This window comes from Trachurus japonicus, chromosome 7 (genome assembly GCF_045865225.1).
Source record: "Trachurus japonicus isolate A0001 chromosome 7, Traja_1.0".
NCBI classification, from domain to species: Eukaryota; Metazoa; Chordata; class Actinopteri; order Carangiformes; family Carangidae; genus Trachurus; species Trachurus japonicus.
Window position 1 is genome coordinate 20,086,813 of NC_140913.1, and position 22,922 is coordinate 20,109,734.

Here is a 22,922-nt window from a genome sequence, read left to right on the forward strand (position 1 = left end):
TGACGCTATGAATAAACCTTTTAACATGATATTCCTGTTCACATGCTGGATTCAGGCCTCAAAACAAAAGTGTTATGGTGGCAGTTCAAACTGTTGCTTAAACCAATGTCAAAATTGTTTTTAAAAAAGAAAAAGAAAAACTGGGATAGAAGATTAATTATCAGACGTGTGACATTTTTATTGACAATGATTTAACTTTCGTAACCAGGTTATAAAGATGATTAAGATGAGACTAATTTGTGAAACATAAAACATGTTTGACCCCCCTTCTGCACATTTAACCTACTATAGTTAGTGAGAAAAACTTTCCAAAATCTACTTTGTGTTTTGGGCATTTTTGTGTGTACAGAATGAGTTGTGTATGTGTATGCACTGTGTTTTGTGTTTGGAGCATGTCTGTGTGTCATCGCTGTCATGGGAATAATTACCGCAGAGGCCCCCCTGGCTTAGAGTAACAGCAGGGATTGATTGTTGTCCCAGCAAATGGATTTCCATGGGAAAACAGACCCAAGACATTGTCTCCCATCACACAGACACACTGAAATTACTCAGACAGGGGGTCCTCAGCAGAGCAGCAGATTTGGGAGCCTCAGTTTCGACGATTCAGTCACAGCACTTATTTGGACAGTTAGAGAGGTTTGCTCTGACACAACAGACGGGCCGCAGAGAGCTGTGGATGGACAGATCCTTGAGAGAGCAGACTGAGACAAGTGAGAGAGAGGAGAAAGAGAGAGAGAGAGGACTAACTCAACAGACTGTAAGGGGAGCAAGGTTGGCTGCTGTCTGTGTCTTTCTCTTAATCCTTAAATCTTCTGTAATCAGGATGAGAGGGAGAGAGCATGTTGCCTGACTTAGGACAGCAGAGTCTATGTTGGGACCTCGATGGATTGCTGGCTGATGAGGCAACCTAACTGGCCAGTGGGAGAGATGGAGGGAGGGGGAAGACAAGAGCTGGAGACAGTTTGGGGAAACTCAAACTTTACCAGCTCCTAGCTAGAGCCAACAGAAGGAGTGGACGTCCAACATACGGGGATGGTCTAACCACCGAGAGCAAGTTCAAACAGAGAGAGGAAAAAAGAGAAGAGGACCAACAATCACTGGATTGTTTTAGGGTGAGACCCTGACTTTTACTATTTGTTTCTAAGATGTGCATTGGTTCAGAAGGTTGACTGTTGCAGGCTGCTGCTCAGCAGGAAGTGCAGGCCACATGCTAAGAGTTCTCTATGTTTGTGCAGAAGGAGGAAGAGAGAGAAAAGGTTTGTGTGATCACAATCTCCACTTTTGCACAATACACAATGCAGAAACAGAAACACATGCTCATGAGATTAAAGGAGTTCTGTCTGGCATTTAACACCAGAGCTTAACTCAACGATGCCATTACTCACTTAATAATAAGTTAACATTAAAACACAACTGTCACCAGGTGCAAATAGTTCTGTGAAAACAATCATCTTGTGCCTGTTGTGGATTTGATTGAATTAATGTGCAAAGGTTCAAGGCAGCTTGAGAAATGGGAACTATCACTCCCTCACTGGGAAGGCCTGATGGTGTTTTCCAATTTATCACTAATGCTCAGACACATTCTTTCTCACCATCATCTACAGCATCCTCAAAACATTAGAAATAATTGAATCTGTCCCGTCATAAGCCATAGCTGCCTTCATAATATACTCCACACAAAGTGTTTTTATAGTTTGTTTGTTTTAACACTGAAAAACACAAACTGTAGATCACTGGATACTCCAGTGTACCGGAACTGGAGGGCAGTGTGACACTGTTAAGACACCATGACAGATGCTGTCACAAGCTTGGCCTCCCATTGCTTCAGGCACCATATGGCCTTTCTCAACCCACTACACTCCTCCTATTATGCCTACATTAACATTACTGTCACAGCCTGAGCCTCTGCAGATGTTAAGTGTTTATTGAGAACTCCTGTACCCACTGTAAATATGCACACACATCTTTCTTGTGTATTTTTTAAACATTTGTCAGCTGTTTGTTATTTACATGTCTTAAATATACATCTGTTCACTCTCTGCCATAATTTCTTCTAGTCCAATAGTAGACTGAGCCAATGAACAAACAGTGGGGGGAAAAAGCATGTAATGTGTAGGCAGCTTATCTATTTTGTAAATCACGGATCAGCTGCTGTGACAGGAGGGCTGAAGTGAGGTGAGGCTCCTCATCCTCTTTGCGCACCATGCCTTATGTAGAAGGTCTTCCCAGGTCACCAGATCTATTTAACACGCTAACTTTAAAGGCTGCCAGTGTATACGTGAACAAGTATAAGATGTGTAGTCATGCTTTGAACTAAACGGCACTAAACAAAATGCAGTAGCGATGACATATCCTTTGTAGTGTAACTCCAAACACCTTCCACATTACTAAGAAGACAAGACATATTACTGAAAATGAATCATCATCTATGTAAATCAGCAGGAAGTGGCCACCGAGCACATTAAGGCTCATACAGCTATCTCAACTGAAAATGAGCTCTCCTTGCAATGTGCTTGTGGCTGTTATGCATGGTTTGTCTTCTTTAATGTAGCTAAAAATACAAAATGTTTGATGGTGTTATGTTAATATGTTCAAATGGTGTATGTTCCCTACCATGCCCTACACTACATTACTCTGTGGTTGCTCAGTCTGAGCTCCGAGGTGGAAGACAAAAAAAAGAAGAAAATGAAATATTTTGGGTCCATGATAAGACTTGATATTTTTCTTCCCCAAGATGTGAGTGTCGCACAGCAGACCTGAAACCCAGGTGTGATCCCAGACACAGCAGGGGGCTGGTCCGATGGCCACTGCAAATGAGGACCCCCACCTGGGCGCAGGCCCGTCTGAGGACTCTGAGATCCTCCAGGACGATTCTGAATCGGGGAGTGTGCTTTCTGACGACTCTGTGCTCCCTTACTATGAGAGGGATGATGATGAGGCAGAGCCAGCTAAGACACTGTATGAGGCCTGTGCCAAGAACGACCCCGCATCCCTGGGTAGGATCCTGGAGAGAGGGGTCACTAAAGAGGAGGCCATGGAGCTGGACATAAACGGCAAGGTGATAAAGGATTCATTTTCCATTTAATCAGTCAAGGAAAGTGACTGACACAACACAAAAAAATCTACAAAAAAAAGCTATATACACAAGAAAACAGTTTATGGAGCGTAAATGTATTTCTATCTTGTTCCATCAGAATGGATTGATGTTGGCTGTGGGTAAGGGTTTCGTCGACATTGTCACCATGCTGCATGTATGTCCATTGATAGACATCAACCACCAAGACAATGATGGCAATACTGCCCTCATGATTGCTGCCCAAGCAGGTTTGTTTAAATACATACTGTATGGCGCATAGATTAACACACTGGTATTAATTCAACCCAGCCCGTTAACATAATGCTATATTTCATTTTCAATCCAGGCTTCATCACCATTCTGAACTTCATCATCAACTACTTCCCTGGTGTGGACACTGAGGTCAGGGATCCCCGTGGCTTCACTGCCCTCATCAAGGCAGGCCTACAGGGCAGAGAAGAGTGTGTGTCTGCCCTGCTAATGCATGGTAAGATTATGATACATCCGACAAACTGTGAAAATAAATAAACACAGGAGGAGTAGCTTGTGAGCACACAAAGACAATATCATCCTGTATTCTCACACCTGTGGAATATAAAGACTGCTAACTATATACACCTGTGATATACAAGGTAAAAGGGGACATCTGATCTGTAAACTAATCTGGTTATGTTCTGGACTGTAGGGATTAGTCCTGTATAACTGCACAAGTACTAAAAAAACTTTGTTCTATTCAAAGTTAAATTATGTCAGAGACAGATTGACAACTTTAATCCATGATCTAGTTGTATTCATGGGCAAACCAGATGAGGAAAATAAACACATGTCTGGTGTTCTTGGATTTTCAAGCCTTGATTAATGACTAAGGAGATTGTCATAATCACGGCTAAGTGAATTCCCCTGTAAAGGGCTGAACTGAATTATAACACAGAGATAGCAATTGAGCAAATCTCAGACTAAATGTAGGATAGTTTGTCATTTAATTGCAGTTTCTATTTGTTTCAACACGTATGTTGTGAAATGGCCTGGTTTGTTTTTGGTCGTGTCTTGTTACACATCTGCTTAATGCAGTCCAAAAGCAGCCACATGGTGGAGTAATTTTACTTATTTATTATAAGTAGCAATTGATTATTTCAGGTTTCTCATCATATGTTTTCATTTCTCTATCTTCTGTCTTTTTCATGTACAGGAGCAGATATGAATGCAATGGATATGGTCCAAGGGAGAGGCCTAAAGGACTGGGCCATTAAGACAGGAAGGTTTGAGACTCTAAAGAGACTACGCCGCCTGCAGGCTCATCCCATCGCTCAGCAGTTCTGTGAAAGCTACATTCCTGAGTGGCCTGAGCTGGAGCAACTAGTGGCAAAGGCCACAGCCACCAAAACAGCCTCTCAGAAGCTGAGGCAGCGTTTAAAAGACAGCCTTACTTTCAGCTTTCCACAGGACCCCCAAGACAATGGGGTTATGGACCATATGGTGCGAATGACCACGAGCATCCACAGCCCCCTGATAGCCACTGGCTGCCGTCCGCTCTGTCCCAGCAGCCCCCCGGAGATTGGCAAGCGACGGTTTGCTGTTCCTGAACTGCTTGAAAAGCACAGCAGCAAGGAGTTAGAGGAGAGCACAGTGTCCCACAGTAATGGCTCCATAACCTCAGCTTCTCCCAGTACTGTCTCAGCCGCCTCTGTATCGCTGACCTCCTGCTGCCAGGACTCACAAAGCATGGTGTCAGGTGGCGTGAGAAGCTTCATTCCCCGAAGCATGGCACACAGGAACAGCATATTCCCCTCGGGCTGTATCCCTAAGATTGAAGTGACAAAATCTGGGGAACCCACTCCGAAGAAAGAGAAAAAGAAGAAAAAGCAGAAGGGCTACCTGGAGCCTCCTATCTGGAAGTACAAGGAAGCCAGGGAGGAGAAAAAGAGAGAGAAGAAGCAACAGGAAAAGGAAAAAGAAAACGAGAAAAAATCAAAGGGGTCGAGACGTTCATCTAAATAAAAAATAGGTGGTATTTTCTTTACCATGGAAAATCGCAAAAATCACAAGAGATGAGCATGTGATTACAGTGACTCTGAAGACAATTTGGTAACACTTTATTTTAAGGGGTCCTTGTTCCTGTGTATCTACCTAATTAATTACAGTGTAATTACCTATGTAACCGTATGTAATAACATGTACTTACATTGTAAATACATAGTGTATTTTGGTGTACTTACAGGTCCTTGTTACACTTGTAATAAGAAATGCTTGTGCAAAGAGAGAGGCCACTTTGGCATTTCTTATTACAAGTGTAACAAGGACCTGTAAGTACACCAAAATACACTATGTATTTACAATGTAAGTACATGTTATTACATACGGTTACATAGGTAATTACACTGTAATTAATTAGGTAGATACACAGGAACAAGGACCCCTTAAAATAAAGTGTTACCGACAATTTTAACAGAGCATAAAGGAACTGCAGAGCAGCTTTGGAAAGGAGACTGATGATGGATTTAAACTTTTTTCTTGGGAAGAACAGGAGAAAACTGGAGACACTTGAATTTGCTAGATATTACGTCATTTTCAGATGGAGTCTCATGGAGATGCAAGCCTATAACTAGAAACTTACAGTGTCATTATATTGTTTTGGATACTGGTACATTTACATATTTGTGAGTGCTTTATCAGTCTGTGTGTTGTGGTGGATCTCAAAGTAGCATTGCCATCACAGTATTTATGCAAGATACCAAAGCAATAGCACTGTACTGTATACTGTATGTGAGCAAAAGGCCTTCAGCAAATTTGCCATCAAACTGATCGACTGTTCTCAAAATCAGCACAATTATGGAGGTATAAGAGAAAGCTGTGTGCAGGTGTACAATCTGCCTTGTGCCGCAAACAGCTGAATGTAAACTCAACTAATTTGATCTTTACTGGTGAAATAATGATACAAAAGTCAAAGATGCAGGCTTAGTCCTGTTTTTAGTTCAATGTCAAGATCTCTCTTTTTTTCAGTGTTTAACAATGTTACATAGGGCCTGAGAATATAAGCTGGTCCATTTCAGTTTGAACATATCTGACTTCATACAAAGCTGATCCAACCTTCCTGTTTTGTCACATGCAACACCTGTGACATGATTTGTGACATGAGTCTCAAGGTTGTGATACTTCAAAGTGTTCAGCAACTATTCAAAAACAGGAAGTGAATTCATGTAACACATTGTCTCATTTTGATCATAACTGCCCAGTCAGTGGACAAGTCATCAGTATATTTGCGTGCTCATTTCCTGCAGTCCCTTAAATGCCAAGACCAGGGCAAAGTCACCATCTTCAAACACGTTTTAAAGCCCATCCGGTCTTCACTGTATTCATAGCTATTCAGGATGTAGCATCTACCAGATGCCTTTATCGTATCTTTATGACAACATTTGTAAGACTGTTTTTGGCTTTGACTGTGAACGATGATAGCCACCAGACTGCTGCTAATATTTTACAGAAACCATGCCATACCTCACATCTACCAAGTTAAAAACAATTTACACATGATGTTACTCAGGGAATCTTTTGTTAGGTTTTACATATTAACCACTGATCAAAGCAATACATCTACTGTGAGGTTTACAATGAGTCAATAAACTTGGTAATTGGTACACGCAATAGCTACTATAACATGTGTGACCTCAAAAGTAATTAATTTAGAAGCTTGTTCCAATGAAACATACAAGTATTCTTTCAAGGGTTATTTTAAAGTGACCGTATGAGAGAGAGTTAAGATCTCCTACATCTTTATGAAGTTTGAGACATATGAAAATATATTTGTCTGCAAGCACGGAATAAAATTACTGACCTTTGCAAGTGAGTTTGGTTTTCCTCAGAAAACTCTTGGTACCTAAAAGTATTGTGTATGAGGTAAATACAAATTATTTATTATCAATTTATGATTTTTTTTTTCTTTAAAGTGACATATGTTTGACATTGGCATGGGTAGAATTATTATGCTCATCTGTTAAGGTCAAATGTTGCAACACCGCAAGTACACATTTTCAGTTTTGTGGCTCACTTCCTCTTCACAGAGGGGGTTCTTAAGGTCAACGCTAAAATAGATACCCATCTAAAGTTCAGTGGAGGAACACATCAATACTTAACTAAATGTACTTAAACCAGCTCTGTGACAACTCAGACTGTAAACAGGTTGCATGCATGTAATACCAGACGTTTGACTTCTGAGAGTGAGGCATTACACTGTGGAATGTGAATATAAGGTAAACATTACATTTTGACATGTGCTGTGTATTGTTGTCCACAGCTGGGAAATTGTCCATTCAATAGTATGAAAGTGGATAAGAAATAACACTGGGTCCTTTGTTTATCATCAGATATTTGCCTTTGAAACACTACAAAATTTAATAATTCCCTCTCCTTTAGTAGATGATAGAAAACAAAAGCTCATTAGAAAGGTCTTGAGGGTTTAGGGCTCTCTGTATCACATAGATTAGGAGGAGAGAGAAATATAGGCTGTTAGAAATGAACAACAATTTCCTCTGTTTCCAACATGACAGCTGATGTGAGAGCTTCCAGCTGTGTCTGCAGCCATAAGCCAAAAACAGAGAGATTACAGAGCCTGAGAACAAGGAGGGGAATTTATATTACAGACACGAGACATCTCTCTGAGGCTTTGCTGAATTACAGTAAATGTTTTCACGCAGAGTCTCTCTGGCATCTTAGAGATAACTCTGTATTTGCCCCTTAGACACACTTTGACTGCCATAACAGAAAGTTACTGAAGCACCATTGCGTATGTTGAAGATGTGTGTGAATGAGCATGGTATAATGATATCACAAGCAGTTTGAGGAACTATCAAAGAAGTGAATGGTCCAGCAGTTTAAGTAGCTATACTAAATTATTTTTTATGATGCAAATGCATGAAATGGCTATTTAAAATCAGATGACAATGTTAACGAGAAAGCTTGTGGTGAAAACAATACCTGACTACAAGTTTCACATAGTTTTTTTGCTTTGTAGTTCACAACTTTACTGCTTGGTTCACTCCTCAGACTCATATAACTAGCACTGTCTTGGGCAACAGGCTCCAGTTGTTTGCTTCCAGACAGTGAGTGACTGACTCTTGAACATAGAGGAGATAAACAGCCATAAACAGCCAGATAATTCCCTCTGGAGATGATAGAGACTCTTAAAAAACTGAGCTAAAAGAATAAATATTTGACTTCAACAAAATAAATGAATAAATGAATAAATAAACAAAATAAATCCTGTGGAAATGAAGTTGCCCCATGATGGCTGAATGTGTAATGTAATTTCATCATATCAATTTTAAAGGGACTGAAAGCCTGTCAGTGTTGTGGTTAAAAAAAACTAGGCTCCACTGCTACTAGACAGACAGACAGACAGACAAATCAGTAATTTTAGGTTTAAAGGGGAACTATGCAAGTCCGGTCGCTTTTCCGCTGTTTTGTCAACCCTCCTTCGGCCATGTGCATTCGTTTTTAATGGAGCCAGTTTGGAGTGGTGGATAACGTTATTTATCATATATGATGTTATTTGTGTAGTCTTATCTGTCATAAACAAGAGATCACAGGGTACCGGGAGCGTTTGTGTTGTGGTTCCGCAGACACGAGAGCTGGGACACCGGGGCAGCGGCACTGATCTTGCAAGGTTGGTTTTCGGCCGAGAGACGCTACGCAGAAGGCAGAGAGCCTCCATTCTCCCTCGTAACAAGTCATTTATTTAACCATCACAATCACTCCAGGCTGTTAAAGCAGAAGTAAGTGGTCCGGTCGTTTTCGCTAATGCTGCGTTCCAGGCAGGCTTTTGAAATCGTAAATTACAGCTTCAAGTCACAACTTACGACTTTGTAGCGTTCCAGGCAACCCACTCGTGTTTTTCCGACCTATTTTACCGGTGAAAGTCACTATAACGGCCACTCGTAACTTCCGACCGGTGAACTCGTACCAGATCGAACTGGTACCACTTCACGGTCGGAAAAATACGAGTTTCCTTGAACGCACCATAACAGTCCTCCTCCCTACGTCGCCACATTCATGGCGTCCCTTGGCTGCACACACAGCCCTGCATGCCGTTCTCTCTCCTCATTGGATAAAAACTGTAGGATACGATAAATGTTTTCTCTTCGGCTCAGAGCAGAGCAGAGTGACTGACAGACCCGTGTTTCAGTCCAAACACTCTATGTAAGTGATTTAATTGCTGTCGGAAGATATAACTATTTAAGACTTATATTAACACAAATATATCACTTACTTATGCTTTAAGTAAAGGTTAAAATGTAGCATAGTTAGGCTAAAAGTCCTGCATAGTTCCTCTTTAACTGACAATGTAATCAGTGTTAGCATCAACAGTGGTTGGCGTTAGCATCCACAGCTGTAAACCAACAAGTCTTGAAGAACTGTTGCAAGTTCAACACCAAACTAAATTCTTTTACTCACCAAGAGTTGTCTCCAGAGGAAGAAACCAACAGCAACGTGAACTCTTGTCTCTGTCGCATTTCTTCTACTGAAGTTAGCATGCTCACCAGCTAGCTCTGGTCATCACTGTTTTCCGATAGCGACTCACTGTAGCTCCAATGCCCTAAAGACAAGAAGCCAGTCAATCACAGAGACTTCAGAGCAGATGTACAAAGACCTAGCCCACTTAAAAAATGTTTGGTAACTTTTACACCCAAGCAAATCATTTTCATATTTCTTAAAAAAATATCTTTAAAATGTTCTGGGGTGGCCCGGTCCCGCATGCGTGTTTCCACAAAAGAAGAAACTTGAGAGGGCATGGATATTGATTGGTAGCTAATGAGCCTACATGTCCCACCTGTCTGGCTGGCATATGGAGGACTTCTCTCTTTCACCCAATTCGCACACACCTGTGGACGTCGGTGATGAGATAATGCGGGGATGAAAAGAGGAGAAAACCATAAAATTAAGTTTTGGGCTGAGACCATGCAGGCTGATGTTCCTCAGAGTATGATAAGCAATTGTCAGTATATAGGCCTATATCTATGGCAATTGTCGGCCAAATTAGCTAGCTTGTTACAGACCCGGATGTTGTGACGGACGGTGATTGACAATATTTCAGGGGAGGGGCCTAAAAATTCAAGAAACAATTTTAATTGGACGCAAAATTAGGAACGCCCTCTAGTGCAAGATATGTCTGAAATAGATACATCAGTAAAAAAAAATATATCCTACTCAGATAATAACTTAAACCAACAGACAACAATTTATATGTGGACCAAGGATTAAAACCATAGATTAAAACTGGGATTTTGCATTTTATTTCAATAGGCATTTTGTTGGAGTCGTTGCACTTTGAATTTTGTTTTAGGCTACAGTGACAATAAAGGTAGGCTATTCAATTCATCTCTACTGCTAAAACGTGTAATAAAGCCCTGATCAAAGAACATCTAGGCTAAAGAAAATAGGATTATGGTTTGATAACAGATTAAATAAAAATAATAATAAATGGGGGAAAAAAAGACCAAGTACCCCTAAGAAATGTTATTGTATCACAGAGGGGTCTTTGAAGCACATTCCTGTCAGTGCAGTGCAGACACCAGTCCACAGGGGAAAAGGAAAATGAGAGGTTTAGCAAGCAACAGGAAAACCGCTATGAGAACACATTCCAGGCAGAGCAGACCCCGTACAGGACAATAAGGGGTGGGACAAAACTGAATACTTATTTAAAAAAAAAAAAAAAAAATCTGTAGCCTAATCTCCACTGTAGATCAGGAACCCAGACAACAACAAAGAAGTTTCTAACTTAATGGGACAGGACTTGCCCGGAGCCGAGACTTGTTCCAGACCGACGGCGATGGTTCGTGTTGTCGGTTTATCTGAACGATTTGGACCGAGATGAGATAATAGGCTGCTGCCGCCGCTCGCTGCTTGTCGTCCGGCCAGGACAGAGCAGCCAGCTCATGTCACTTTTCTTTTTTTCCCTTTTACAGGGCACTTGTTGCTAAATGAGTCAGCTAAATAGTTTTAAACTTGCTTTTACGACTACAGAGGAAAACCAGCGGAGGACGGTGTTTCCCAGAAACGGAGGGTTGGGTCGTCAAAGGATGTGAGGTCTCTGTGGATAAAACATCTGCAGCTGAGCCGTTTTAACAACGAAAATAACTCAGTGTTTCCTCCACTGTTGCAATGGAGCCATTTTAAACGTGTCTTCTGACTCCTTTGTGTTTGAAATACGTCGACCACGGAGGGACTTGAAACTTTGATATGGGAGACCTGAAGAGGCGTTCACATCTGTCAAGTTAAGAGGCGAGCAGCACACAGGTAGGTGTCAGCCACAATGTACGATAGCTGATATTGAAACTGGCCTCAAAGTCTTGAAAATAGCTGTGCCTGTGACAGTGAACTCATCATCACCTTTGCCACAGCCAGCCTCACACACTCCACGTGTTACCAGATGTGACAGGTGTCAGTGGCCTACCTGGCCCTAAGACAAATCAACAGCATTAAACAGAGTTTTAGCAGTTTTAGTAGGCTACCCTATGGTAAACTAGCTTGACTTGTTGCTGAAGTCATTTCTGTTGTCCTTTTTAATGATATTCCTCGTTGGCAGCCATATTATATTACATAAGTGAACTTGGTGAGTTAGCATCTTTTCTTTGCTGGATTATTTTTCACTTTGTGTTGCTTTATTCCTTCCCTATTCTACATCTTAAGGGGCAAGTTTTGAAGTAGGCTATCTTCTTTTGCTCCATTACATTTGTCTTACAGCTGTAGTGAAAAGCAGGCTATAGCTAGACTGATAAATAAATGAATAGATAAATTGTTAGATATCAGTTTATTGTTGTTGTATTACCTGAAATAATCAATTTTAGTGATATGCTGACCATTTTCCAACAAAAACTGTTCATCTTTTGCATCTGATCATATAGCGTATTGATTGATCCTGTGGTAACTTAAAAAAAAAAAACAATCATAGCAGTAGGCTATACCAGTGCCAATAGTCAAAATAGTGCAGAACTTTTACTTGTAATGTAGTATTTTTTACATTGTTATTGTCCCACACCAGTGGTCTGTATTCTGCTGGGGTGAGAAGTTCATACCTCTTGAAATTTACAGAGTTGGCTGGAAATAGTTTCTCATAAACCTTAAATCCTGGATATATTTAAGCTCCATCACATTTAAATTGTACCTCTTCTACATGTCATGGTGGAAATCTTATAGACTGTCTCCAGGTGGAGGTCCATGACATCAGTAATTCATACTCATACCCAAACCTACATCATGTATACCTCTTTATTTCTTGTTCTTGGGTGCACAGTATATCTGAGATCTCTCTTAATCCCTTTCCTTCCCTGACATGGATTCAGTGCCTGCACAGTTGGTTATATGAGAGCATGCAGAGGACGAATGAGTCTCAAAGCTTGCCAAGCTCAGTTTTGTCTGCATAATGAAAGGAAATCAGTCTGTCGCTGTAATGAGCAGAACCTAACACTGAGAGATGAAAGATGAAATGAGAGATTTCAGGTTCAAGATTTAAGTCTTGCTCTTCAAACCACATGATAGAAGGCCTTTTTCATGCGATTAGGCTCAGTTTAGGGGCAGCTACAGGCTGTGTTGTGCCATGCCCCCACCATCTTCCACTGTAAAGAGTCATCCAGATGGAATGAGAGATCTGCCTCTTTGAGTTAACGCTCTGTAGATGAGAGGAAGAGATGACAATAGATCTTTTCCCCTGAGGTCACACTGGTTTTGTACAAAATAGAGACAAACAGGAGCTTAGAGAGGAAGTAAGCTGGAGTCTAAAGTCAGACTGCCATGATGGAGGATGTGATTACTGCTCCCTCCGATGTCAGGGCCCTGTGGATGATAAAATGATAGCAAGAGAAATGAGACACAGTCGCTCTCCCCCACTGAGAATAAGTTAATTCTGTGGGTGGAGTTACGTTTAATTTTTTTTTTTTTCCACTAGACCCATAGATGAACTGCACTGACATATTCTGCACGATACAGGAAGTGCTCTTTCACTGTTTGTTAAGATACAGCTTGTGGTTTTAGAGAGCTAGAGACAAGTGCAGCGGGTTCTCATTGGTTAAATCAAGTCAGGATTTATTTCTGGAGCACATTTAAAACGACGGCAGTCGACCAAAGTGCTGCACATAGGTGGGTACAGAGTTAATACAACATCAATAATAAAAAATAGAATATATTTAAAAAAGCAATGGTAAGAAAACAATGCAAACATTAAAATAGTAATTAGCCTTGGAGTCACACAGTTTGCCCACATAGGAGTCGAGTCTAAAGATAGTCTTCGTCAAATGTTTCTATCAGATTTCAAAGAACTAAATGGAACTCAGTTTAGCAGAGATTGATAACACTTTAATTGATACACAAAGAAAATTCCATTCACCACATGTCCTCCCTTTCATAACAGCAGGATTTTGTGTTCTTGAAATACATGCACTGAAAAAAAAACTGGGAAAACTTGATTGACTAAGATAGTGTGATGGCTTCCTGTAGTTTGTACTTAAATATATCAAGCTAGCTGCATCAAAACTAAAGGAGGATTTCCGTTTTTGTTTTTTTTTGGTTTTTTGCTGACATGTTCAAGTTCAGCTGCCACATGTGTGCAGTTCAAGGGCTGTTTACTGTGAGAGACACAAGGTAGGATAAAGCTTTTCACTTAACAGGAAGCAATGACCAATATAGTGTGACTTTCGTGAGTTTTTTCCGTTTCTATATACTGACTTGACTGTTTCAATTCAAGTGCTTTTCTATTAGATTCATAAATTATGCTTTTATTTGGTAACTGGACAGTATTGTTTAAGGCCAGAGTGATGCATTAATCTCTTTTACCACAACAATGCAATTATAGATCCATTTAACAATGAGAGAATGATGAACATCTCCATTGCCTTGAACTTAACCAAGCCTTTTGTATCGCCTGCATCAAGTTTAAGGCTCTAGCTCATTTTCTCACAAAGTGGAAATTTCCCTATTGGATTAAAGCAGAAGTAAGCGGAATGTTTGTGTTAATATAAGTCTTAAATAGTTATATCTTTTGACAGCAATCACTTATATAGAGTGTTTGGTCCGAAACACAGGTCTGTCAGTCACTCTGCTCTGCTGTAAGCCGAGGCAAAAACTTTCCTTGTATCCTACAACCTTTATCCAATGAGGAGAGAGAACGGCATAAAGGGGCAGTCCTCTCTGTGTGTGCAGCCGAGGGATGCGCGTGCATGTGGTGACGTAGGGACGAGGGCGGGGACTGCTAACTCCATCTACTGACAGAAAGTTAGCCAAAACGACCGGATCGCTTACTTCTGCTTTAACTAAAATGCCTACTTTTACATAGTAAACCAATAGGTTTTCTGTCATTTTATGGAATATAGTTCTGTGGATAGTCACGGAAGGAAATAACTGCTGGGAAATCAAGAAACCATGCCATATCCTTTATCTGAATTCACACTTGTCCATAGCCACCTTTGGCATCCATCCAAGTTTTGAGATTTAATGTAGGCTAACTGCCATGTACATTACAAGAAAGGCCTTGGGTGCTGTGAGCAGGTCATTTTCTCATTGCACTCTGATGATTAGAGAAGTGGCCAATACTGGTCAATGCAGAATCCGATCATAGCAAATGCTGTTCCCTCTTTTAGTTTGGTCAAATGTAGAGCAGAAGAATTTTCACAAATTTGTCTAAACTGATGGTGAAGGATGTAAACAACGTTTAGGCACTTTAGTATTTTTAATTAAATGCAATGTGTCTAAGCTCACGTTACAGGCTAGAGAGTGTTTCAGCAGTGAGAGAGGGAGCTCCTCCTGCTTGCGTGACCCTCAGAAGTACGGCCCTAAACAATGAGCAGACCTGAGTCTCGCCAGCCAGCCGGGTGGGGCCACTCAATGGCAGGAAGCACAGCCATCAATATTTACTCTGCAAGCAGGGCAGTGGAGGAGTCGACAGGCCTGGAGCCTGGGTAGCACAGCGCCACACACAGTCTCAGCGCACATACACAAACACTCTGGAGTGCTGTTACAGCCTCCTTCCCCTAAGCCCCCTTTTCTCACCCAATGCAATTACAACACAGGCAGACAGGCTGGGCCCTCGGACTGTTGTTTTTGACCTCATAGCTTCCTCTGCCAAAGAGTCCCGGTTTTGACCACTGCTCTGCTCCTCACAGACACCACTATTAAGTTTCAGTCTGTACATTTCAATCATGTAGCAGTTAAACTGTCAGAGAGGTGGCCTTATTTTTCCGTTTGTTGTAAATCAAATTTTCTGATTTCTCGTCATGGCAGTTCCCAAGAGACAACACTAATTGTGTGTATCATCATTTCATTATACAATTGTTTTGCTCCTGTTTCACAGAGATGGGAGGCTCTGCTCTGCTCACGGTGGTGCTAGCTGGAGCGATTCTGTGGATCTCTGCCATCCCCGCAGGTGAGTTACTGGATGGATACAGAAAATGTTCACTGCTGTAAAGAGTCATTTGACTTTGCTCTACTCAGTTAAAGCTCCATTAAAGGGTACAATTGACCTTATAACTTAAATGTGAAGATGTATAAGCCGACTGCCAATGTGGCTTTAGTTCTTTGTTTTGGTTCCCCAAACCAAAACTAAATGCTCAGGAGAATTAGAGCTGCATTTGTCTTTCTCCCTCCTACTGGTCAAAGTTGCATAATGGAATCTGTTGTCTGTTATCTAAGGTGGACAGGTTTTAGTTCTTTCACTTATGTGTTGGTTGAATGTTCCTAAAGCAAGTTTATATCTGAATTTGTTTCAGATAATAATTTATGTATGACAACATCTTTTAGCTACAGTTCTTTCTGCACTCATTTCTTCTTCATTCTTAGGCTATTTATGTTACATGCAGCCCTTAGGTTCAGAGTTTGCAAAATGACTTGTCCTTAACATACATTTGGCATCAAATCACCCCAATTATATCTCAGTAAAACACAACAAAATGTTTCCTATACCACAGACCATCATCTCAGTGCACAGGAAATGTAATTTCCTTCTATCACCATTTCAATTTCCAAGAGACCTGGCTTCGTTGAGGGGAATCCACTTTCACTTTATACTGTGACTTTAAGCCACAATCACTTTACTACTGTGATACACTACTACACTACATTAAGTGTGTTTGGCCTTTCCTTTATTCTAAGCTTCACAGACCAATCGTATTTGGTAGGTGTCTTAAAGCAGATAACAGCGGCACGGCCGTTTCGGCTAATGCTGTGTTCAAAGCAGGCTTTTGAAACCGTAAGTTACAGCTTCAAGTCACAACTACGACTTGGTAGCGTTCCAGGTAACCCGTAGCTCGTGTTTTTACCGTCCTGTTGTCTGTGAAAGTTCCCTATAACGGCCACTCGTAACTTCCGACCCGTGAACTCGTACCAGATCGAACTGGTATGACTTCACAGGAAGGAAAAACACAAAGTACGAGTTTCCTTGAACGCACCATGAGTTAGCAGCCCCCGCCCTTGTCAGGCATCAATTGGTCCTCGTGCTACGTCACCACATTCACGCGCATCCCTTGGCTGCACACACAGCCCTTCATGCCGTTCTCTCCCCTCATTGGATAACACTTGTATCCCACAAGGAAAATTTTCTCCTCGGGTTACAGCAGAGCAGAGTGACGGAGAGACTCGTGTTTAGGCTGAAATACTTCATGTAAGTGATTGCTGACGGAAAATAGGACTATTTAGGACTTATATTAACAAAAACATTCCACTGATATCTGCTTTAATATATTATTGATTGATAAGAGAAGGTGTGATTCTATGTACACAAGCATGCATACAGATTTTTTTTGTGTCTGTGTGCACTCCACTGTTTGTCAACACTGTCTTCATATCCTCTGCTGTGCTCCAGGCAGTGAAGATGATGGGAAGCTGCTGTGCACGTGTGAAAATAAAAAAGGGACGTGCTTAAATGGAACATGTATAGGAGACCACTGTTTCTACTCCTGGGTGAAGGGCCGCGAGGAGAGAGGATGCTTCGAGGAAAAGAACCGGAAGGAGCAGTGCTACACCAGCTTTGAGGGCTTCTATATCCACTGCTGCCAAGCGAACCATTGCAACGCCCTCACCACGGCACCACCGGACATTAGTCAGTACCCACTGCTACAGCTTTACAACATAACATCATACATATGAAACTTTAAGAACCAGCTTGATATTGATCCATGTGATCATTGCAGTCAGATCAGTCCTTGAAGCACGTGTCCTGTCGTTCAGGAGACATGCTGCATTACTTTGTACCATTATGATTCAAAGGTTCCCTCTGTAGAAAGCGACTCCCCCTTGTGGTTAGTTTCAGCAAATTAAGATTGTGTTGCTTTTCTCCACTGAGATGATGATGCACAGAATGTCATATTACAAGCAGAATTAAATCAAAAATAATTACAAAGTAATACATATTTTCATCAATGTTGTGAGCAATGTGTGTGTGTGTGTGTGTGTGTGTGTGTGTGTGTGTGTGTGTGTGTGTGTGTGTGTGTGTGTGTGTATGTGTGTCTAAATGCTTATGTTTATACAGACGGACCAGTAACAACACCACATCCTCCAGAATATCCTCGTCCGGAGCTGTGGATCACTGTGTCCTTACTGCTGGTGATCGTCGTTGCCGGCGCGTGCGGCCTCCTCTTGTACCTCCGCTTCCAACGTACACGCTTCAGACCGAAAAATACTGAAGACAATGATGTCACCATGCTCAAGGTCCCTAATGGAGAAGACCCCACATATGGCGTAAGAGATGCTTGATGTCAGAATATGATCAAAACATTTTGGCATTCCTGAGGTCTCACATGTGGAATATCTTTCTACAGGATATCTTTAATGAGTTTTGTACATCCGGGAGCGGGACAGGGCTGCCTTATCTGGTCCAAAGGACCATGGCCAGACAAATCTCACTTGTCGAGTGTGTTGGTTAGTGTCCCTTCCTCACCTCTGCTGCACTTCTTTTCCCTGGTTTGTTCATTACCTTGCAGTTGTGTAATTGTGTCGCTTTGTTTTCAGGTAAAGGCAGGTATGGCGAGGTGTGGAGGGGAACTTGGATGGGGGAACGGGTGGCTGTCAAGATCTTCTCCTCCAGGGACGAGCAGTCTTGGTTCAGAGAGACAGAGATTTACAATACTGTACAGCTGCGACATGACAACATACTGGGTATGGCAGACGATTCTTGTGATGCCTTTTCTGTGTATAGCAGGGCGCAGTGTCATTTGAAAAAGCATCAGCCACAAAGATGGGCACTGAAATAACCATCTTCTATTCTGGCTTTTAGGTTTCATAGCTTCTGATATGACATCCAAGAACTCCAGCACCCAGCTGTGGCTCGTCACTCACTTTCATGAGTTGGGTTCACTCTACGACTTCCTTCAGTACAGCAGCTTGGAGCCAGAGAGCTGTCTGAGGATGTGCCTGTCTGTGGCCTGTGGCCTGGTCCACCTCCACACTGAGATCGTCAGCGCCCAGGAGAAGCCAGCTATCGCCCACCGAGACCTGAAAAGCCGAAACATCCTGGTAAAGCGGAATGGACAGTGCTGCATTGCTGATCTAGGTGAGTGCTGTGTGAGAAAATCCAACCACCAGACGTCTGGCTGCATCTGATAGTTATGAATAACGAAACGGCTGAGTCAGTAATGCACAGTAAATTAAAAAGTTGCCTCTGTGTACTCCTTCCTCAGGTTTGGCTGTGATACACTCTCAGTCCCATGACTACCTCGATGTGGGCAACAACCCTCGTGTGGGGACCAAACGCTACATGGCCCCTGAGGTGTTGGATGAGACCATTCGTGTGGACATCTTTGAGTCTTACAAGCAAACCGACATCTGGGCCCTGGGTCTGGTCTTCTGGGAAATTTCCCGCAGGACCATTGTTAATGGTAAAAAGAAAACAGGCTATAGGAATGTCAGGCTTTTACTGTCATTTGTAAAGACATTTTTATCTTTTTATTTTAGTTTTTTCCCATTTAATTGTCAAGAAGAAAATGGTACACAGAGAATCTATGTGTATGTGTCAGTGGATCTTTTATAAATTGATGTATTACCCATCCACACAGGGTGCTGAAAATGTGTTTTCTCTGTCATGTCTGTCTGACTCTTGTAGTGTGTACATACGAGGCAGTTAGTCTCATGTCTCTCAGCACTCCAGTGTTTTCCTAGACTGTGTCTGTCTCTACTATCCTCTCTCATGATTAGCGCTGCAGTAATTATAAACAGTCTTATCTGGTGTCAGCACTCACTTGTACATAGTCCAGATGTCCGTGCACACAATTTGTAGATGCAAGTACACATCCACATGCACGCAAATGGACAAAAATGCACTTAGTCCAGCTTTGTATGTGTGTGTGTTCTCAGGAAGACAACCACACACACACACACACACACACATGGCCACGCTCAGCAGGGCTTTGCAGATCTCCATCCCTGTGTAGTCGCCAGGGAACTGATATCTTTTTCTAGGCTCTTGTTTAGTCAAACAAACTTTACAACTCCTACTACAGCCTATCTCATTCTCCAAGTGTGCTATTTCAGGCTTTATATGAAGAGAAATGTATGTCCTGGAAATGTATGAGGAGATAAAAACCCAAAGAGGTTTAACGGTTATCTACTCATAACGTTGATGGCGAGTTTTCGTACAACGTTTAACATTACAGCCTGCATATTTCTCACGTACCTATCCCGCTTGATCCCACAACTTAGACAGTTGCGATACTTTGGTAGCTGTTTTTCAGCTCACGGAAAGCACGCTGAATGGTTTTTTTGTTTCTTTCGTTTTGTTTTAGGGATTGTGGAAGAGTATCGACCTCCCTTCTTTGATCTGGTGCCCTCGGATCCCAGTTTTGAGGAGATGAAGAAGGTGGTGTGTGTGGACCAGCAGAGGCCCAGTCTGCACAACAGGCTCCATTCCCACCCAGTAGGCTATTTGATGACACACAAACACACACATGAGCAATTATATTTTCCAGGGTTGTGGAAATCTCAGTTCGGGTTATCACCTCTTCTAACCTTTAACAGCCACATGTTCTCAAATTGACACTTTAATGCAGTGGTTCCCAACCTTTTTTGGCTTGTGACCCCATTTTGACATCACAAATTACTGGCGACCCCACGATCACGATGTGCCAGCTCAGATATTTTTATATGCTGCATTTAGTTTGAATTCGAAAAAGTGAAAGTATAGAATACAGTTGTTTAAGATTGTGTGTGGTGTTTTTAATCAAATTTTTAAAAGAATAATAATTAATTTAAAAAAATATATCTTTATCAGTACGTTTTTTTTTATTTTATCAATTACAACACATTTCAGGCGACCCCATTTGAATTTCAGGCGACCCCATGTGGGGTCCCGACCCCAAGGTTGAAAAACACTGCTGTAATGCCTGATAAATGTCAATGCAAGCAAACGCACATACACACTCTCATACTTGTAAATACAGATAAATTGGTCTATAAAACAACAGAACAACAGTGCCTTATGGTGTTTAAAACAAAAACAAGATGTACACATCTTACACTCCAGCCAGGTCATATACATTTGTACATTTGTGTGTGCGTCCCCAGATCCTCTCAGCCCTTGTGAAGATCATGAAGGAGTGTTGGTATCAGAGCCCACCAGCCCGCCTCACGGCCCTGCGGATAAAGAAGACGCTCTCCAAACTGGACCATGACAGTGACTTCAGCATTGAGAAACTCAAGCAGGACGTGTAGATCAGAGCACCAGGATGAAACAGGGACACAAGATTGAAAATGCACCACATTCTGTGCAGCACAAGGTGCATATCATTATCATATTTTGAGCTAATGACTCACACAGCCACTGCATTACATTAAAACCATATGACTTTGAACAGTAGTGTCTAGACTGTCTCACCCCAAGGCTATGTTTTTTTTGGGGAGGGGGTATTTTTTTGGTGGGGGAGTGGGGGGTGGTTCCTAGCAAAGCCTAATTTCATCTTTTAAATATCTGGTGCCTTAAACAAAGAACCCCCCCCAAAAGAAAACTGTAAAGGCTCAAGATTTCTATCAAGTTATTTTTCATCCAGACTCAGTGGAAAGTCTTACATAGCACAATTACTCATCCTCATCATCAAGAAAAAATGCTCTGATAATCAGTAAAAAAAAAAAGATATGTAATGGTTTTCCATAATGACTAAAGCCACAGAGAGCACACAGGCCTTGGCTGTCTTTGATTATTATGAATTACAGGAAATATCATCATGCTCATACAAAAGCACATTACTTATTTAACTTATATTAAATGAGCATTTATTATCTGCACATAGTCACACTGAGCTATTTAGTTGTACATATTCTACAGAAATGAAAAATAAAAAACCTTGAGGCTGTGGTCTTGTATCACTCTGTGGTTCATTGTAAATATATGGGGGTATTATTTTCTATTATCAAAAATTGGACACAACTTTATATCCTTTTGTACAACACAACATTTTCAAATTATTATTATTTTTTACATCTCTGTAGTCCCACATGTACCGTCACCACCACTATGGTCAGTAAAGGATTTCACAAACAGACATGTAATATTGTATATGTTGAATAAAGGATTGTATTTTTCAAACGTGTACTGTAAAATACTGATTTATTCCACTGATGTGTGCAGTTCTTTCACTGTCCAGTAGAGGTCATGAGATAACAGGGATCCATGCTCTTACAGTAATGCAGGCTGCCTTGGGAAATTTATGGTGTTTTGCAATAATGTTTTCGTTTGCATTACATCATCTTTAAGTTGCTAGACAAACAAGTTAAGCACAGTATGTCGTCATGGCACTGAAGTATAGTTGGCAATCAGTAGCAGGATTATGTTCATACTTGAAAAAATAGTTGATACATTCATTTCACTGCATTATGTTTAGCTATTCATGCAATATGTTATAAACATTGTAAACTGGTACTTTTTAAATTTGACAGATTTACAAAACAATATATAAATATAAATTTTGTTTGCTTTTGAGTTAAGTTATAAATCTAACCACGACCAGTTTTAGCAATTTTATTGTGTATGATAAGGTGTCAAGAATAATCTCAATGTACAGACACTTCAAATCCAATCCAAGCTATACCATTGATCTGGTAAAAAAAAAAAAAATGGTCAAAGAAGGTCGTGCTTGTACCTCTTTATGTCTTTGTGCATGTGTTTATATATATATACACAGTATGTGTGTGTGTTGTCTGTCTGCCTGGTTGTTGAACAAACTCCAGAGAGATAATACTCCCTCAAAGTCCCAATCTGTCTGGTCAGTCAGATGAAGAGCTGGTTATTTTTAACACTGCAGGGGGGGTTGTTGAAGTATCAGAGAGGCCAAACCCCCTGTCTGTGAGTGCCGAAGCCCATCTCACTTCTCCCTCTGTTTTCCTCCTCTGTGCATTCTTTTTCACAGTGGGATCACCCCAAATGGCTCGGTGGAGACAGAGGGATTTGTTCAGCAGACAACTTGCTCTGAAGAAATGTGAAGATAAATTGGACAGGGCTGATAATGGACAGATATAAAGCCACGAGCGGAGAATATGCAGACACAATTAGGCCTAAGGACGGATCAGTAAGAGTGCTTGCAAGAGGACAGGTGATAAAAGCAGACACAGATGAAGTCCCAAACGTACCTGGTTACAGCCTGACTCACCTAACCCTGAGCTACACTCTCAATTGGTGGCAGCTGGGATGTGTTAGTGGAGTGTAGACAGACTGGGAACTGAAGCTGAGAAAGAAAAACCTGAATGTTGCCAGGCCATGAAAACCTTTTGTGAGCGTTGGGTCCATAATTATTTTGTACCTTTTCACTAAAACTGCATATGTATATTTTTAGACCTCACAGAAGCAGCTGTGTTGGAAGAAATGATTAGAACAATAAGGGATAAA

General features: G+C 41.3%; 2 protein-coding genes across 3 annotated transcripts; both read left to right on the forward strand.

The window, feature by feature from the left end:
- The first annotated feature begins 398 nt into the window (after positions 1-398).
- ankrd33aa (ankyrin repeat domain 33Aa) lies at positions 399-5,805 on the forward strand. Its single transcript, XM_085781972.1, has 6 exons — positions 399-1,136; positions 2,755-3,058; positions 3,195-3,324; positions 3,423-3,563; positions 4,266-5,161; positions 5,528-5,805. Exons 2-5 carry the CDS (start codon positions 2,801-2,803, stop codon positions 5,072-5,074), a joined length of 1,338 nt encoding a protein of 445 aa, XP_085638098.1. The 5' UTR covers positions 399-1,136; positions 2,755-2,800; the 3' UTR covers positions 5,075-5,161; positions 5,528-5,805.
- A 4,999-nt stretch (positions 5,806-10,804) lies between these two features.
- On the forward strand, positions 10,805-21,362 carry acvrl1 (activin A receptor like type 1). Of its 2 annotated transcripts, none has more exons than XM_085781977.1 (10): positions 10,805-11,365; positions 15,411-15,482; positions 16,917-17,153; positions 17,583-17,791; positions 17,872-17,971; positions 18,062-18,208; positions 18,327-18,602; positions 18,730-18,927; positions 19,831-19,961; positions 20,609-21,362. In XM_085781977.1, the coding sequence occupies exons 2-10, from the start codon at positions 15,413-15,415 to the stop codon at positions 20,753-20,755; spliced, it is 1,515 nt and encodes a 504-aa protein (XP_085638103.1). In that variant the 5' UTR covers positions 10,805-11,365; positions 15,411-15,412; the 3' UTR covers positions 20,756-21,362. The 2 variants fall into 2 exon arrangements, with proteins under 2 accessions (XP_085638103.1, XP_085638105.1); XM_085781979.1 differs by having other exon boundaries at positions 17,613-17,791.
- Positions 21,363-22,922: the final 1,560 nt, after the last annotated feature.

Excerpts from the sequence above, each read along its gene's own strand:
- acvrl1 (XM_085781977.1), top strand. The coding sequence starts at position 15,413 with ATGGGAGGCTCTGCTCTGCTCACGGTGGTGCTAGCTGGAGCGATTCTG. Across the intron at positions 17,154-17,582 it reads CACGGCACCACCGGACATTA|ACGGACCAGTAACAACACCA; the intron begins GTCAGTACCCAC and ends ATGTTTATACAG. Across the intron at positions 17,972-18,061 it reads CTCACTTGTCGAGTGTGTTG|GTAAAGGCAGGTATGGCGAG; the intron begins GTTAGTGTCCCT and ends CTTTGTTTTCAG.
- ankrd33aa (XM_085781972.1), top strand. The coding sequence starts at position 2,801 with ATGGCCACTGCAAATGAGGACCCCCACCTGGGCGCAGGCCCGTCTGAG. Across the intron at positions 3,059-3,194 it reads AGCTGGACATAAACGGCAAG|AATGGATTGATGTTGGCTGT; the intron begins GTGATAAAGGAT and ends TTGTTCCATCAG. Across the intron at positions 3,564-4,265 it reads GTCTGCCCTGCTAATGCATG|GAGCAGATATGAATGCAATG; the intron begins GTAAGATTATGA and ends TTTCATGTACAG.